At 39.9% G+C, this 17,166-nt stretch overlaps 1 protein-coding gene across 2 annotated transcripts in view; it reads left to right on the plus strand.

The window, feature by feature from the left end:
• GPAT3 (glycerol-3-phosphate acyltransferase 3) overlaps positions 1-17,166 on the plus strand; it is a 61,961-nt gene that overhangs the window by 40,882 nt on the left and 3,913 nt on the right. For both annotated transcript variants that reach the window (XM_045880849.3, XM_064584725.1), the window contains 8 exons: positions 3,519-3,593; positions 4,120-4,209; positions 5,929-6,022; positions 9,829-9,944; positions 11,308-11,363; positions 12,610-12,695; positions 14,455-14,583; positions 15,481-15,560. In XM_045880849.3, the coding sequence (XP_045736805.1) occupies positions 3,519-3,593; positions 4,120-4,209; positions 5,929-6,022; positions 9,829-9,944; positions 11,308-11,363; positions 12,610-12,695; positions 14,455-14,583; positions 15,481-15,560 (726 nt within the window). The remainder of the gene's footprint in view (positions 1-3,518; positions 3,594-4,119; positions 4,210-5,928; positions 6,023-9,828; positions 9,945-11,307; positions 11,364-12,609; positions 12,696-14,454; positions 14,584-15,480; positions 15,561-17,166) is intronic.

The following is a 17,166-nucleotide window of genomic DNA, read 5'->3' on the forward strand; positions in this document are numbered from 1 at the left end:
CTGGTCTGTAGCAGTTCACAGTTGCACAGGAGAGAAAAAAATTACTGAGAATGGTTACCACCCGAGAGAGAGCCATCTAGAAGACGGAATTTGTCCCACCTAGTTCCATCATGATTCACTTTTCTTATTAAAAGTTCGCCACTCTGGAAAACAGTATGGAGGTTCCTCAAAAAGTTGAAAATAGAGCTACCCTACGACCCAGCAATTGCACTACTGGGTGTTTACCCCAAAGACACAAATGTAGGGATCCGAGGGGGTACGTACACCCTGATGTTTATAGCAGCAGTGTCCACAATAGCCAAACTGTGGAAAGAGCCTAGATGTCCATCAACAGATGAATGGATAAAGAAGATGTGGTATATATCTACAATGGAATATTATGCAGCCATCAAAAGATGAAATCTTGCCATTTTCAACAACATGGATGGGACTAGACGGTATTATGCTAAGCGAAGTAAGCCAGTGAGAGAAAGACAATTATCATATGATCTCACTGATATGAGGAATTTGAGAAACAAGACAGGGGATCATAGGGGAAGGGAGGGAAAAATGAAACAAGACGAAACCAGAGAGGGAGACAAACCATAAGAGACTCTTAATCTCAGGAAACAAACAGGGTTCCTGGAGTGGAGGGGGGTGGGGGAGGGATGGGATGGCTGGGTGATGGACACTGGGGAGGGTATGTGCTATGGTGAGCGCTGTGAATTGTGTAAGACTGATGAATCACAGACCTGTACCTCTGAAACAAATAGTACATTATACGTTAATTAAAAAAAAAAAAAAGTTCGCCACCTATGTCCCCTTCTGGTTCTGAGTTGGAATGCCGCCTGATGAGGAGGTACTTTCAGGTGCAGTTTACTAGAGCCACTGTGGGGAACGTAAGAGTAGCAGAGGTGACGCTGGGCAGTGGGATGGAGCACTGGTGGCCAAGGTGTGTCCAGCATGGTGATGGCAGGTAGGAGGCATGTATACCAGTCACAATATTGCTGTTGATGGTCTTGCTTCATTTCCCTGGACATAGCCTTGGCACCCTCTCAATAGAACTGTCCAGGCAATTGAATTAGCCACCTCAAATTGGCACATGACTTGAAACCATTTGACCATCCCTAGGGTGGCCTATACTTGCCTCATTTAGGTTTGTTACAAGTGAAGAGATTGCTTAAGTATAGGCAAAGGCATATTTCTAAGCTCTTTCTGTATTTTTTTGTTTTTTTGCCCGTATTGCCAGTTTGCCAGTCGGGGCATGGTATGTCTTTTGGGAATCATTTCAGCTGTGATAACAAAGTGAAATTCAGGGTTTCACATATACTTTTGTTTGAACCTTAAGCCAGTGTTCCCCAACTGGGGGGCAGGGGGTTCATGTACTCTGAACATGCGCAAGACTATCCGTCGGTATGCATGAAGGAAATATCTGAGCTTTTATTTATTAGGCATTTCTAGGCTATTTATAATTAGAGCTTCCATTTATTCTGTTTTTATTCCTAAAAAGAAATGCAACTTCAGTAAAGTTGACTATTTAGATTAGCTCTTACATCTGTACTTGACCGAGTATTTGAGACGCTCTCGTTTGTCAGTTAGCTTTTACCTGCTGTGGGTGCCAGCAAATGGTATTATGATTCTATTATCTACTTAGATTAAACTAGTGCTCACAACGCTCGCAAACTAAAGAAGTAACATAGTAGATTCTTGCAAAGAAACCACAGATGTAGGATAATCCAGTAATGTAAGCACCCAAGAAGAAGGCAATAGAAGAATTAAGACTCCTATTCTTAGTACATCCTCTTTAGTGTCAAAGAACTGCTCTGTAAATCCTTTATAAGATGAGCTGTTGCTACAAAGTGAACAGTCAAAAAGCAGATCGTGCTAAAATGGACTATGTTGATGGTTGTACAACTCGGTGAATATGCCCCAAACCACTGACTACTTTAAATGGGTAAATTGTATGATAGGTAAATTGTATCTCAGTAAAACTCTTAAAAAAACAGACTGGCTGAAAACTTGTGACGTCTATGAGAGCTCTCAGGTTGGCTCACTTAAACTGGAAATCAGAAGTTTTTGGCCTGTTAATCTAGCAAATAAAAACTTTCAATAGTTTTGAACCCAATTGTTAAACACGTTCAAGTGTAACCCCTTCTGATTTAGTGTGTTCGGAACAAATGATTCTCATTAGGACAAGGTAGGAAAATGTTTTAAAACTTTTGCATAATTGGTGGATGAGATTGAACAGTGATTTAGTTATTGTTCAGTGGTTAGCATGAAAATATGGCATGGGAAGAAAACTGAATCTGGCCTTCAGATTGCTCTGTCACACGGTCTTAAACCAAGACTTTAACAAGGTTTTTGTTGTGTTTTTTTTTAAGACTTTAATGAGGCTTAACACCTTAACAATGTGTTTATAAGGAAGCGCCATTTATTTTGAAAGATTTTAAATTTCATCTTTTTGTGTAATTCTGCGTACGTTTCTGAAAATAAATATTTTCTTTTTGAAGTGATTCGAATGAATATTAAAAGCACCTTTCAAAAATGGAAGGTGTCTATGTGGGATTAGAGGTATTGTCAGTCACCTTGTTACTAACTTCTGAGTTACCATGGACATACAAAGGGACAACAGATTTGCATTAAAGGGTTTCTACATGGTGCTATAATTTGGTGTTCTTATTATGAAAGAGCTTTCTTGCTATTTGCTCTACATTTTAAGATTTTATTTATTTATTTGACACAGAGAGAGAGACAGCGAGAGAGAGAACACAAGCAGGGGGAATGGGAGAGGGAGAAGCAGCCTTCCCGCTGAGCAGGGAACCCGATGTGGGGCTCGATCCCAGGACCCTGGGATCATGACCTGAGCTGAAGGCAGACGTTTAAATTTGCTCTAAATTTTAAATTCCTTTGAGAAAAATTTGAATCGTACCTCCCCCTGTCATTAAAAAACACAGAAGAACAAGTTATTTTTAGACCTTTGGAAGACAGTTACAATCATACTATGCCCACCAGTGTATCCTGGACAAAATAAGATAACTATTTTCAACCTGACATGAGTTTTTCAGACAACATAAACCTTTTTTCTCATATATACAAGAAGTTAATATGAGTATATTTAAAAACATTAAAATAATTCCGAAAAGCAAAAGGGCAAGTGTTTTTAATTTATTCTTTTCACTAGCCTTTTAACCCTTGGATGATTACATAGATTGAGTTTGATAGTTTTGTGAATAAATTTCCAGGCCTTCTCTGTGCATCTATAAACTAGTTATATGCTCACTATTATTTCGAAAATGGTATCACACTCTACATGTTATTTTGAAATTTATCTTGCTTTTTTTTTTTCTCTCAAAATGTACCCAGGACCATTCTTCCATGTCAGAATCTATAGATTTACTCAATTCTTTTAATGGCAGCACCATATTCCATGTTGTAGATAGAATAAAACTATTTACAGTCTCATTATTTATGAACATTTAGGTTATTTCCCTTTTCCCCTTACTGTGCGATTAACTTTTGCATTACCTTTTCTTTTTCAGGGTCACCTTGGCTTTCATTGGGATCAGTTTTTTGGTTATAGGAACTACACTGGTTGGACAGCTGCCAGATAGCAGGTGAAATGTTCCCTTCCACTCAGCCATAAATAGGATTGTCACTTTGCTTAGCTGTGTCCACAAGAAGAATATTTGATCCCTATGTATTGCATCAAATTTATGGCCTCGACACACTCACTAAAATTTGGCTTACTTCATATCCATAGTCTGTATTTGATTTGCCATCACACTTTCCTATATATGGTGAGAACTTGGTTTTCAAAGGGGAAATGAAGGAAAGAAAGAAAACAGACCGAGGGACTCAAGGAAAGCAAGAGAGTCTTACACATGGTCAGGCTCACCGGGCTGAGACCAAAGATGCTTCAGCTTCTCGTGGTCAGGAATTTATCGTGATAGTCTTGTCAGGTGGGAGCTATTTTTCCATTGGAGTTTTGTCCTAAGGGCCTCAAGGAGACTTTAAGAAGTCAACTGTGCTTGTGTTTCAGAACAGGGTATGCTGCTGGGAAGGAGCACACTGAAGCTTTTATTGTATTGTTTCCTAGGAGGGCCCACGACTGCGCCATGAACTGTGTTCTCTTTCTTTCAGCCTCAAAAACTGGCTGAGTGAACTGGTCCACCTGACGTGCTGTCGGATCTGTGTGCGAGCCCTGTCCGGTACCATTTGTTATCATAACAAGTGAGTGTCTGCGGGCTTCCATCTGCCTTTCTGTTCGTAAACCCAGCCTGCCACTGACAGCCGTGGGTGCAGGAAGCGGGGGAAGTCAGCGTACTTCCAGGACGTTCATCCCTGCTGCTTAGTGTCACAGACACGATGGTTTTGCACGAAAATCTTTGAAAGAGCCATCCATTTGCCAAAGGAACCACGTAAGAATGTAATGACACTTAATGATCGGGCATTTCTGGTGTGCAGGCCAGGCCCATGCTTCTCCTAGGTCATCCCCCGTGACAGGCGCTGTTGTCCTGCAGGTGAAGTGGGGGAGCTCGGGGACTGGTTGTCTAAAGTCACGTGACTAGTTCGTGGCAGAGTCAGGGTGTGAACTGGGTCTGTCGTTGTAAAAAGTGATGCAGTTGACAGGCCTGTAGTGTGGGGGAAGGAGGATGGGCCTTTAAGCCTTGAGACCTGCTTTCTGGTCTCCGTCCCACCACTTCTCAAGTTCCGTAACTGAGCCTTAAGACATAACACCACACTTGGCTTCCCTCACCCCTAACCATAGAGGAGAATGGTAGCTACCTGAAGGTATTAGCTGACTGAAGTAATTTTGATTGCTTTTGAATCCCTTTTCTGTTAACCCAATTTTACTTTTTTACATTTAATTTCATTATTTCAAAAGTTCTAGAAAAGCCCCTCTTTTTTGTTGCCTGGATCTTTCTGTCTCATCTGTGGAAGGGAGACATTATCTCCTTTGGCTTTACCATGTGTTACCGACATAAAAGACCCCTTAAATTTCTAAAATTACATGTTTTTTTTCTTTGAGCTGTGAGTTTTGGGGATGAGGAGTAGAAGAAAATGCTTTGGTAGAACTGTGATCAGAAGAGATACTATCTACAGAAAAGGTGATTTAATTACAGAGAGAGTTCACAACTTATTATACATAGAATTGCTTCTAATTTTAAGGAAAGCATGCTGAAGTTGTTATGCATTTGGTTCTCTTTCTTCTCTGTATTGGGCCAATGAAGACTACTTTGCTTAATTAGTGTCAGATACTGGTTGAACTTTAGGACAAGGGTCGGCAAACTAACTTATGGGCCTAGAGGCCAAATGGGGCCTGCCATCTGTTTTTTGTAAATAAAGTTTTATTGGAACATAGCCATGCTCATTCATTTATATATTGTCTGTGACTACCCTTCTGCCAAAACAGCAGAGTCCAGTAGTTTTGACAGGGATTGGCTGGCTTGCAAAACCTAAAATATTTATTACCTGGCCCTCAATAGGAAAAGTTTGTCAACCTCTGCTTTAAGGAGATAAGAGGGAGGAAACTATAGTAAATTTACTCTGTGGGTCACTGTGAAACTACTAAAAATGATGCTTATGAAGCCTGAAATAATAGGAAAATACTTAAGTGAAACTTGTATATCACAATATTAAAGTTATGGAATCTTTGTAACTCAGTCTAATATTTTTAAATTATCCTTTTTCATTATAAAAGGAAAATAGATCATTACAAAAAACCAATGTAAATATATATAAAGGGCAAGTCATCGGCCCCTTCCTATACTCTTATGCCACTCCCATCATACTGCCTGGAGATAACCTTTTTAAGATGGGACCATCTACTTTGAAACTGTATTTTTTTAATGTACTTTTTAAAGCAATATAAGATGAATCTATACATGCTATTCTGCAAAATAATGACAAATTTCCAGGTTTAGTATTTACCACTGTTTGTAATTGCAGGCAGTACAGACCCCAGAAGGGAGGCATTTGTGTTGCCAACCACACTTCCCCCATAGATGTTTTGATCTTGACCACGGATGGATGCTATGCTATGGTAAGAGCAGCTCAGTGATAGTTCAAGTCATTTTAATTTATTTTGGCACACATTAGAAAGTTTTATATTAGGAAGTGACTAGGTTATACTACTGTAGCTGTATAAGTTATATAATACATTGAACGAACACTATGTGGTGCAAGAAAAAAAAGGAAAGTAGCCATTATATCTAAGGTAGTAAAAAATTTAGGGCGCCTGGTTGGCTCAGTCAGTGGAGCATGTGACTCTTGATCTTGGAGTTGTGAGTTTGAGCCCTACGCTGGGTGTAGAGATGACTTAAAAAAAAAAAAATCTTTAAAAAATAAAAATAAATAAATGGATCAGTCTTTTAAAAAAAGGGAGTAAAAATTTTGACTTACCGAAATGTAGACATACTTGAGCTTGATAGGACTTTGCAAGGTTGATTCTATCTTGCTTCTAAAATCCCAGCAATGTTTAATAAATAACACTTTGAGACGTTAAAGTCTTCCTCCTTAGAGCTGTGCAAATCCCTTACCAGCCAATTAATTGTGTCTTCCTTCAGGGAATCATATACAATTGAAAAAAAAAATCAGACTTTTTAATGAAGATCAAGCAAGAAAGACAAATATATAGACCATGTTGCCTTTCTCAGTCACTGGGGGGGTTTTGAAGGCCTTTGTAAAAACTCCTAATTTATTGCCAGATAGTTAATCTGTCTAAAATATAAGTTCAGATATATATCTCTTGGGCAACCACATTTTACTCCATTATTTTGTCTGAATCCAAGGAAGCTTTAACTACTTCTAGGAAAAGACTTACGGGAATTGGTAGTTCTTAAACTTTTTTAGGTTAGGAATCAGTTAATAGTTATATACCCATTCTTAAGAAAAACAGTGACATACTTGTGTATCATATAAGCATGATTTTGTTTAAAAGCCCACTCGAGGACCCTCCTGTTAACAATCCTTAGTAGGATTGTTACATTCACCCGGCACCATTCTGGGTGTATGTAATAATTCCTTGCATTTATGTGGTCAAGCACTTCCACATACATTATATGTGACCTCCCTGTAATCCAGTGAGATTTGGGCTGATACTTTGTTACAGATAAGAAAGCAGAGGTTTGGGCATTTTAACCAACTTGCCAAATTACGATTTTCTGTTTCTGGGACCATACTCATTCTGTGTCCTGGTCAACAAAAAGTTGAATACAACTCATTGGTGACTGAGTCCTCAGAATTTTTTTGGAATTTTCTATGCTTTTTTATTGTGTTTAGAAAGTTTAGAAAAACATAGTCCCTGCTAACTTTCCAGTGGGTGGAGTGATAGACACGGAAAGCCAGTTAGGTTTAAATCTGAGGCAGAGAGGGCAGAAATGGGAGGAAACTGTTTTGCTGACTTCCAAAGGTCACATGTGGCCTCTTTTGGCTAAACACAAACTATATATCTGAAGAATATTCAAGATCTCTTCTCAGGGTCTTTTCAGAGTCCTTTTTCCTCCTAAACAAAGACTTCTACTTTTTAAAAAAAATTAGAAATATTTTCTAAGTCATAGACAAATTGTAATAATAAACATCCATATGCCCTTTAATCACATCTATCTGTTGGTAGCATTTTGCTCCATTTGCTTTATCGTTTGCATTCTCATGTGCTGGCTTTCTCTCTGTCTCTCTACATAAAGTGTGTATAAATTATGTATATTTTTAATGATATTGAGTATTTATTTCTAATATTAATATAATATTGGAAATTTGGGTCTGTACCAATTCATGCAATTCATAGGGTTCTTTTTTTTTTTTTTTTTAAAGATTTTATTTATTTATTTGAGAGAGAGAGAATGAGAGAGAGAGCACATGAGAGGGGGGAGGGTCAGAGGGAGAAGCAGACTCCCCGCTGAGCAGGGAGCCCGATGTGGGACTCGATCCAGGGACTCCAGGATCATGACCTGAGCCGAAGGCAGTCGCTTAACCAACTGAGCCACCCAGGCGCCCAATTCATAGGGTTCTTTCTTGCTTTTCCCAATCCGTATTTGTATCTCCCTTTATTTATAGTGAATATCCTGGCTCTCAACAATATCAACATATTTACCTATTTTTTCAATCCAATGATACATCTAAAATTGTTTCAGAATTGCTTCACCTGTTTTACTACAAAAACAAATGTTGTAAAAAAAAAAAAAGAAAAGAAAAATCCAGGGTATTTTGCAGTTCTCCTTGAGGAGAGATGGAGGGTGTGTGGTCAAATACCATCTTTGTACATGTCTTAGATTTTTTTTCCCCCCTTCCTTCAGTTTGCATTTGGTTTGCTAGTCCCATCCTTGTTGATTTATTGTTAGAATGCTTCTAAAAGTCAAAACTAAACAATAAAGGTCTACTCATAACAGTGTCATTTCCGCCCACGTCCGTTTTGCCCCATTCCCTCCTCCCCTTGTAGATCTCCAGCTTCACTCCTTTGGATTTTTTCTCTTTTTGTAGAAATAAATATATGTATATATTTCCCTTTCTATTTTACACAAAGGTCAGCATGCTATATTTGCTCTTTGGCAATTTGCTTCTTTCACTTAAGCAATATTGCCTGAGTGGTGAGCATAGCATGATGTATACAGATATCTGTTCAGTCACTGTGTTGTACACCTGAAACTAGGGTACCGTTGTATGTCAACTATACTCATAAAAAAAATTAAAACCCCAACTGAAAAAAACCCCAACCCAGTAACTCTGGGAAATCACTCCTTATCAGTCGTAGAGATCAACTTTGCTCCTTTCCCAGCTGCATGGCACTCTGTTGTGTGTACATAGGATCGTTTATTCATCTGATTTCTTATGTTTAGCATTTAGATGGTTTCCAATATCTTGAAATTACAAATAATGTTACATTAAAACCTTGTGCATATGTATTTTCATTTCGTTGGGGGTATAGCTTCAGGGTAAATTCCCAGAAGTGGAATTATTGAGTTGAAGGATAAATGTGTATGTAGTTTCGATAGATACCGCCAAATTTCCTTCTATGGGTGTTATAATCTCCCCCATCACAAGCCATGTATAAGTGCTGTTTTCTTCTTTCTTTCTTTCTTTCTTTCTTTCTTTCTTTCTTCCTTTCTTCCTTTCTTCCTTTCTTCCTTTCTTCCTTTCTTCCTTTCTTCCTTTCTTCCTTTCTTCCTTTCTTCCTTTCTTCCTTTCTTCCTTTCTTCCTTTCTTCCTTTCTTCCTTTCTTCCTTTCTTCCTTTCTTCCTTTCTTCCTTTCTTCCTTTCTTCCTTTCTTTCTTTCTTTCTTTCTTTCTTTCTTCAGGAGTGCCAGCAGGGCGGGGTGGGGGGTGGCTGGGCAGAGGGAGAGGGGAGAATCTTAAGCAGGCTCCACACCCAGCTTGATCTCAAGACCCTGAGATCATGACCTGAGCTGAAATCAGGAGTCGGACGCTTACCCTTCTGAGCCACCCAGCTGCCCCTGAGTGCCATTTTCCATAGCCTTGGCTTAGGGTGCATTGTTAAGCTTTTAAGTCCTTTTCAGTCTAATGAGTGAGAAATGGTATTTCAGTGTAGTTTTAACTTGCATTTATCTTATCTTGACTAAGCTGAGAGACTTCTACTTTTTAAAGCTAGAGTATAACTAGTGTAGCAACATTTTAAGCTTAAAATTCAAAGGTGCTATTAAAGAATACCTTTTGCTTACATTTGGCCATTCATGTCCTTTGATTAGACTAAGAACTTCAGTCAGTAGAAGAAAGCCAATCTTTTCTCTTGGTGGGGAATAAGAACTTGCTGGTACTTAAAAAAAAAAAAAAAAAAAGCTTTCTTTGCCTCGCTGTGCCTTTTACCTGTTTCTTTTTTTTTCTCATGGTACTTTAGGTTGGCCAGGTCCATGGTGGATTGATGGGAATTATTCAGAGAGCTATGGTCAAGGCTTGTCCACATGTCTGGTTTGAACGCTCAGAAATGAAGGATCGACACTTGGTCACTAAGAGGTAAGCAGTGACATTACTCAGTATCCTTTGGGGTAGCATAAATTCTGATAAATCTTGACCTTCCCACCAAAGAAGACAGGGCAGTACTAAGGATTAAACCTAAAATGTATGGAGCTTTATTTGTGGTTAGCTTTTTCTGCTGAATCACCTTAGCTACGTTCTTAAAAATTTTAAGTCTGTAGTCATAATGGGAAATACGAGATTAGAAGGCCCATACGTTTGTATTGCTGTGGCTTAGGTATAGTCCAGTCACTGAGTTTTCAGAACTAAAACTTACTACCTTGAAAGTTAAATAATTGGTAACTGTTTGCTGAGTAAAGAGATGGCTGATTGTTTGCTGGATGTCCGTTATCACTTAAGTCCATCTAGAGACAGACAGAGCTAATGCTTTTTATGAAACAGAAGGAACCTCTAGGGCTTGGGATAGAGATGAGCTACCAGAAGCCTTTGTTGGGAAACAGCTTTTTGCCTGAGGCCTTTAACTGAAGGCCCTTGGGTTATTGCTTCTAGAAACATGAAGGCGAGCTATGCTTTTTTTTTTTTTTTTTTAAGATTTTATTTATTTATCTGAGAGAGAGAGAGAGAGCGCGCACAGAGGGAGAATCAGACTCCCCACTGGTCAGAGAGCCCGATGCAGGGCTCGATCCCAGGACCCCGGGATCATGACCTGAGCCGAAGGCAGATGCTTAACCAACTGAGCCACCCAGGTGCCCCTGAAAAAAAAAAAAAAGAGTAAAATGAAAAGTACTTGTTGAAATCTGTTTAAGGTCAGTAAAACTATTCCGCAGTTGGAGATTATTTAGCATTGGGATACTGGCAGCTGTGATGTCTCTATCCGAGCCACCAGCTTCTGGTGAGCAGTTGGAAATACAGGGCTGGCTGCAGGGAAGGCAGGACCTAAGCCGCTTTCTCAGCTTTATGGTGTCTGTGTCACAGGAAAGCTGAGCCCTACTCATTTAAGGAGCTTCTTTATACTTAATAGCCACGAAGCAGACTGGTCCGGCAACCAGTATTCCCATTTTTCAGATGACAAAATATAAGTACATGGAAAAGGGCACAAACCTCCTGACATGGGGACGTCAGAGCACATGTCACATGACTACCTCGCATTCTTTTTTAAGAGTAGGCAGAAAGCACTGAAGGTCGCTCACTGTGAAATTAGAGAAATTGAAATAGTTCAGATGACCTTATGCTTTTTAGAAAGGGGCCAACTTGAGTTGATTTCCTTTACTTATGTCTTATTTTTTCCCTCCTTCTTGCTATACAATTATATTTGTGGTAGTAGAGTATAAAGAAGACCAAAGAGGACTCACACCTCTACCTTTATAAAGATAGCATTTTGATCCTTTATTTTTCTTCACAGACTAAAAGAACACATTGCTGATAAGAAAAAACTACCCATATTAATTTTTCCTGAAGGTAAGAAAGGGTGACTGCATACCAAGCCTTAGTTGATAACAACAAGCGTGAAAAGTGTATGAGGAGGGACGCCTGGGTGGCTCAGTCGGTTAAGTGTCTGCCTTCGGCTCAGGTCATGATCCCAGGGGCCTGGGATCGAGTCCCACATCGGGCTCCTTGCTCAACAGGGAGCTTGCTTCTCCCTCTGCCTGCCGCTCTCCCTGCTTGTGCGCTCTCTCTCTTTCTCTCTGACAAATAAATAAATAAAATCTTTAAAAAAAAAAGTGTATGAAGACTTGGATTGTTCTAGATTTGGCATTCTTAGTCCAGATCTCTGCTGTCCCATAGGAATGAGCTGCCCTTTTCTGAGCTAGTAATCCCTTGCTTTCTTCTGACATTTGATGGAAGTCATGGTGTTTTGTTTTTGATTTTGTTTTTTGTTTTTGGAAGTCATCGTGCCTTTTTGATCTTAAAAGTCATTTCTGGGTAATGAACTTGGACAGGTATTGTTCATAATTTTTCAAAGGTCCTTACTTTATTTTTTAATCTTTTAAAGATTTTATTTATTTATTTGAGAGAGAGAGAGACGGAGATAGTGAGAGAGCACAAACAGGGAGGAGAGGGAGAAGCACACTCCCCGCTGAGCAGGGAGCCTGACACGGGACTCGATCCCAGGACCCTGGGATCATGACCTGAGCCAAAGGCAGACGATTAACTGACTGAGCCACCCAGGGGCCCCTCAAAGGTCCTTATTTTAAAGTATTGAAATTGTCACCTGTTATGCCAAAGTTATATCTCTAGAGCATTCAATAACAAAGTAAAAGTTTATTAAACTTGCTTAGAGCTGTTGAATTACATACTTAAGTGGGGATTGATCTATTTCACGAAATGATAGTAAACTATAATTTTGCTATGATTTGAATATTTTAGATTATTTTATTTATTTATTTATTTATTTATTTATTTATTTATTTATTAAGATTTTATTTATTTATTTTGAGAGACAGAGAACGAGAGAGAACACATGAGAGGGGATAGGGTCAGAGGGCAAAGCAGACTCCCTGCCGAGCAGGGAGCCCGATGCGGGACTCGATCCCGGGACTCCAGGATCATGACCTGAGCCGAAGGCAGTCGCTTAACGAACTGAGCCACCCAGGCGCCCTGAATATTTTAGATTATTTTATATCAAAATAATTCCTTTTTAAAATTTATTTTAAAAAAGACCACCTTTAAAAATATTCACCACCTCCTTTCCACCCCTCTGCAGGGACTTGCATCAATAACACTTCAGTCATGATGTTTAAAAAGGGAAGCTTTGAAATTGGAGGAACCATACATCCAGTTGCAATTAAGGTAAAATAGATGCCCCTCCCTGGCCCCCCAAAAGGGCAGTGACTAGGTAACTTTATTTTGATATAACCTCAACCTTAAAATCTGTAAGAATAACAAGCACTTGTATACCTTTTCCCCTGCCCCAGCTTTACTGAAATATAATTGACAGATAGCATCAAAGTATGCCATATGTTGACTTGATACACTGACATATTGCAAAATGAGTGCCACCATAGTTTTAGCAAACACCTCCATCAAATCACATAATTACTCTTTCTTTTTTATGGTGAGAACATTTAAGATCTATTCTCTTAGCAACTTTCGAGTATATAATACAGTATTACGAACTATAGTCACCATGCTGTGCATTAGGTCCCCAGAACTTATTTATCTTAGAACCCAAAGTTTGTAGTCTTCAACCAACATCTCCCCGATTCCTCCAATTTGTCCTCTCTCCTTAGCCCCTGGTAACCACCCTCCTAGTCTCTCTTTCTGTCAGTTCAGCTTTTTAGATTCCACATATAAATGATACTCTAGAGTACTTCTCTTTCTCTGTCTGACTTACGTGACTTAGCATAATGCTTTCAGGGTCTATCTGTGTTGTCACAAATGTCAGGATATCCTTCTTTCTCATGGCTAAATAATACTCCATATATATATATACACCACATGTCCTTTATCTATTCATCTGTTGACAGGCACTTAGGTTGTTTCCAGATCTTGGTTCTTGTAAATAATACACTGCAATGAACATGAGGATGCAGATATCTCTTCAAGATCTTGCTTTCATTTCCATTGGTTATATACCCCAAAGCGGGATTGCTGGTTCATATGGTAGTTCCGTTTTTGATTTTTTGAGGACTCTCTCATATTGTTTTCCATAGTGGCTGTGTTGATTTACACCCTTACCAGGGTTCCCTTTTCTCTACATCTGTTTTTTTGGGTTTTTTTGTTTTTTTTTTTTTTAGATTTTTAAGGACAGAGCGAGAGAGAGAGCACAAACAGGGAAAGCAGGAGAGGGAGAAGCAGGCTCCCTGCTGAGCAGGGAGCCCCATGTGGGGCTTGATCCCAGGACCCTGGGATTATAACCTGAGCTGAAGGCAGATGCTTAACCGACTGAGCCACCCAGGCGCCCCTGTTTTATATACTGGAATTCTGCATTAGATGTAATTTGAAGAAAATGATTTGCAATTTGCTGCTAAGCCAAAATGTTTAGAAACCACAACTTTAGTTAAACTGAATCTCAGAGATGTTATGTAATTTGCCTCACAGTTGTACAGTTAGTTGGTAGAAAAATTGTGATGTCATTATATTAGAGATATTTAGCCAACATCGTATTCTGAAGACCTCTTGTGCGTGAGGTCTTCCTCAAGGCATTTGTGTACTCATTACTCAGATTCACCAACTGTTTACATTTTGCCCTGTTTGCTTGATAGGTACCAGGGGATTGAGTGCCAGGCATTGTATTAAGTACCTAAGACAAAACAGTAATAAGCAAAACAGTTACCGTGTCTATTTTCACCCACCTTCAGTTAAGTGGGGAGACAGATCTTTCAGACTCAGGTGGAAAACCTTCATATTGCAACACTCTGGGGCTCAGGTCAGAGGAGTTAGCTGGCCTGGTTTACTCCTTTGTTCATTTCTATCAAGCCAAGTAGCTTCTCTTTCTCTTGGGGTCTGATAGAGATGTTTGGCTTGTCACCTTGGAAACACTGACATGGATAAGAAAGGTCACCACTTCGTTCATAACTGGAATGTATTTTCTTTTCTTTTTTCTTAGTACAACCCTCAGTTTGGGGATGCATTTTGGAACAGTAGTAAATACAACATGGTGAGCTACCTGCTTCGCATGATGACCAGCTGGGCCATCGTCTGTGACGTGTGGTACATGCCCCCGATGACCAGAGAGGTATCTATCCATAAATAACAACTGGTCTTTGGTGCTTTATCCAGTCAGATCAAGGCGAGAAAACTTTTACCTGAAATCCTGGGTGCCTCCTTTCTTCACATTAGCTAGAGCTGGACTTCCTTTGTACCTTCTCAGCAAATGGGTCATTAAAAAAAAAAAAAAAGTGGGGCGCCTCGGTGGCTCACATGGTTAAGTGTCTGCCTTTGGCTCAGGTCATGATCTCCAGGTCCTGGGATCAAGCCCCACATCGGGCTCCCTGCTCAGCAGGGAGTCTGCTTCTCCCTCTCCCTCTCCCCACTGCTCCTGCTCTCTCTCTCGTTCTGTATCTCTCTGTCTGAAATGAATAAAATAAAATGTATTTAGGTTTCTTCAAATCAGCTATTTTATATTCAGAGACTCTTTTCCATAATAGTTTTTATAGTTGCTATTGGTTTAGTGAACCTACAGTTATTATGGAATGTTAAATATTGGATAAGACTAATAAAGAGCATAATAAATATATATACATGATACAAAATTAAACAATACAGTACTTAATTTTCTTGATAGAACAAATGATATCTGCTATGATTGAGAATAGAACTGAGCTAAAATGTGACTCTTACTTTTTTTTTAAAGAGACAGAGAGAAAGAGCTCGAGGGCATGCGCATGTGGGGGAGAGGGGCAGAGGGAGAGAGAATCTTAAGCAGGTGTCATGCCCAGTGGGAGCCTGACATGCGGCTGGATTCCACAACCCTGAGATCATGACCCCAGCCAACTGACCATGACCCCAACTGAGCCACCCAGGCGCCCCTGAATCTTACATTTTCAAACAAATCTAGAGACTATGATGTATTTATTTTAAGAATTATTTGAAAACTCTATTCCCAGGATGTGCATAATTTTCTTTTCCCCAGGAAGGAGAAGACGCTGTCCAGTTTGCTAACAGGGTTAAGTCTGCCATTGCTGTGCAAGGAGGATTGACTGAGCTTCCCTGGTAAGACCTTTTTCAGAAGTACTATCATTTTTTTTAATTAAAAAATCACTTTTAATAATGTCATTGGTTGTGCTGGTTAGCCAGAGGTTTAACGGAAAGGGACAGTGGTTTACTTGAGAGGACGATGGCTTAAAGAAGGTAGAAGTTTACCCCTCTTGCTTAAACATGGCCAGTGCAGGCTGGCGTAACAGGTCGTTCTATGATCTCCCATCCTCAGTGTGCTTCCATGACAGGGTCCAGGATGCCTACTTCAGCGCTACTCCACAGTATTGAGAATGGCTGGCAGGAAAGAATGAAAACAGGGACGCGCCCGTCTCTTTACGAGCACGGGATGGACACTTCCACCTCTGCCCATTGGCTAGACCTCAAGTTATGAGATAAGAGCTGCAAAGAAGGCTGGCGAGTGCCGTCTTTGTTCTGGAAGGCCATGTATCTAGCTAAAACTGAAGGTTCTTTTACTGAAGAAGAGAGTGAGAATGGATTTGGGAGTGGGGAATGGACCCTGGGAGCAAGGGTCTTGTTCATACTTAACGCTGGCTGTAACTCTATTGAAGAAAACTTAAAAACTTGGAAGGAAATAAGTAAAATATTTTTGTTATGGAAACCCTGGATTTAATTTTTTGCTTGTTTGAGGAAGGTTGCACTTAGGTGAGTGTATTAGTCTGCTCGGCCTGCCATAACAAATTACCACAGGCTGGGCGGCTTAAACAACAGAAATGTATTTTCTCACAGTTCTGAAGGCTGGAGGTCTGAGATCAGGGTACCAGCAAGGTCGGTTTCTGGTCAGAGCTCTCTCTCCCTTTCGGCTGGCAAATGGCCACCTTCTTGCTTTTGTGTGAATATAGAGAGAGAGGGAGAAAAGAGAGAGCAGGCTCACAGGTGTCTCTTCTTATGGGGGCACTAATCCTACCTTGAGGATTAGTGCCTCATCTAAACCTAATTATTTCCCAAAGGTCCCATTTCCAAATACCAGTATATTGGGGGTTAGGTCTTCAATATATGAATTTGGGGGGTGGTGCATAAACATTTAGTCTGTATCAGTGAGGGTTAACTATATCTACGTTATAATGGGAGATTAATCATACTTCAAATCTTGTAAGTTTAATAAAGTCCTTCTGTTTATCTTTTTTTGGTGTTTTGAAAACACTGCATGAAAAGTTCCTGGAGGCAATTATAGTAATGCTCTAGGAGCAAGATTTGGCTGAGTCAGGCTGTCAGCCTGTTCAACCAAGAACTTGTAAACCTCCAGTGGGACTCCGGACTGCTCAGGAATTCAGCCTCTGCACTAGAGCTAACTGGATTCTTACACTCCCTTATGCAGGGGTGGGGAAAGTCTCTAGACTATTTTATCCATTCATATATTTTGAGTACAACCAATTTCACCCAAGAAACTTGTTTCTGGCATCCGTTATGCTAATTAGGAAGCCACTAATTTCTATAGTGAAAACCCATTTCTAAAATTCCTTATGTGAATTAACAAGGTTTGGGAAGTTGTTGGAAGACAAAGACAACTGAAGCCTTAGAGTGGTACCTTTGGAGGGTGGTCTTCTAATTCAGTGCCTGGCTGACCATCCCCAGAGTATGAGTCCTTGATTTAGGGCTACTT

Source organism: Mirounga angustirostris, unplaced genomic scaffold, assembly GCF_029215605.1.
Source record: "Mirounga angustirostris isolate CCGP_5_RB_7025 unplaced genomic scaffold, mMirAng1.0.hap1 SCAF_2, whole genome shotgun sequence".
NCBI lineage: Eukaryota > Metazoa > Chordata > Mammalia > Carnivora > Phocidae > Mirounga > Mirounga angustirostris.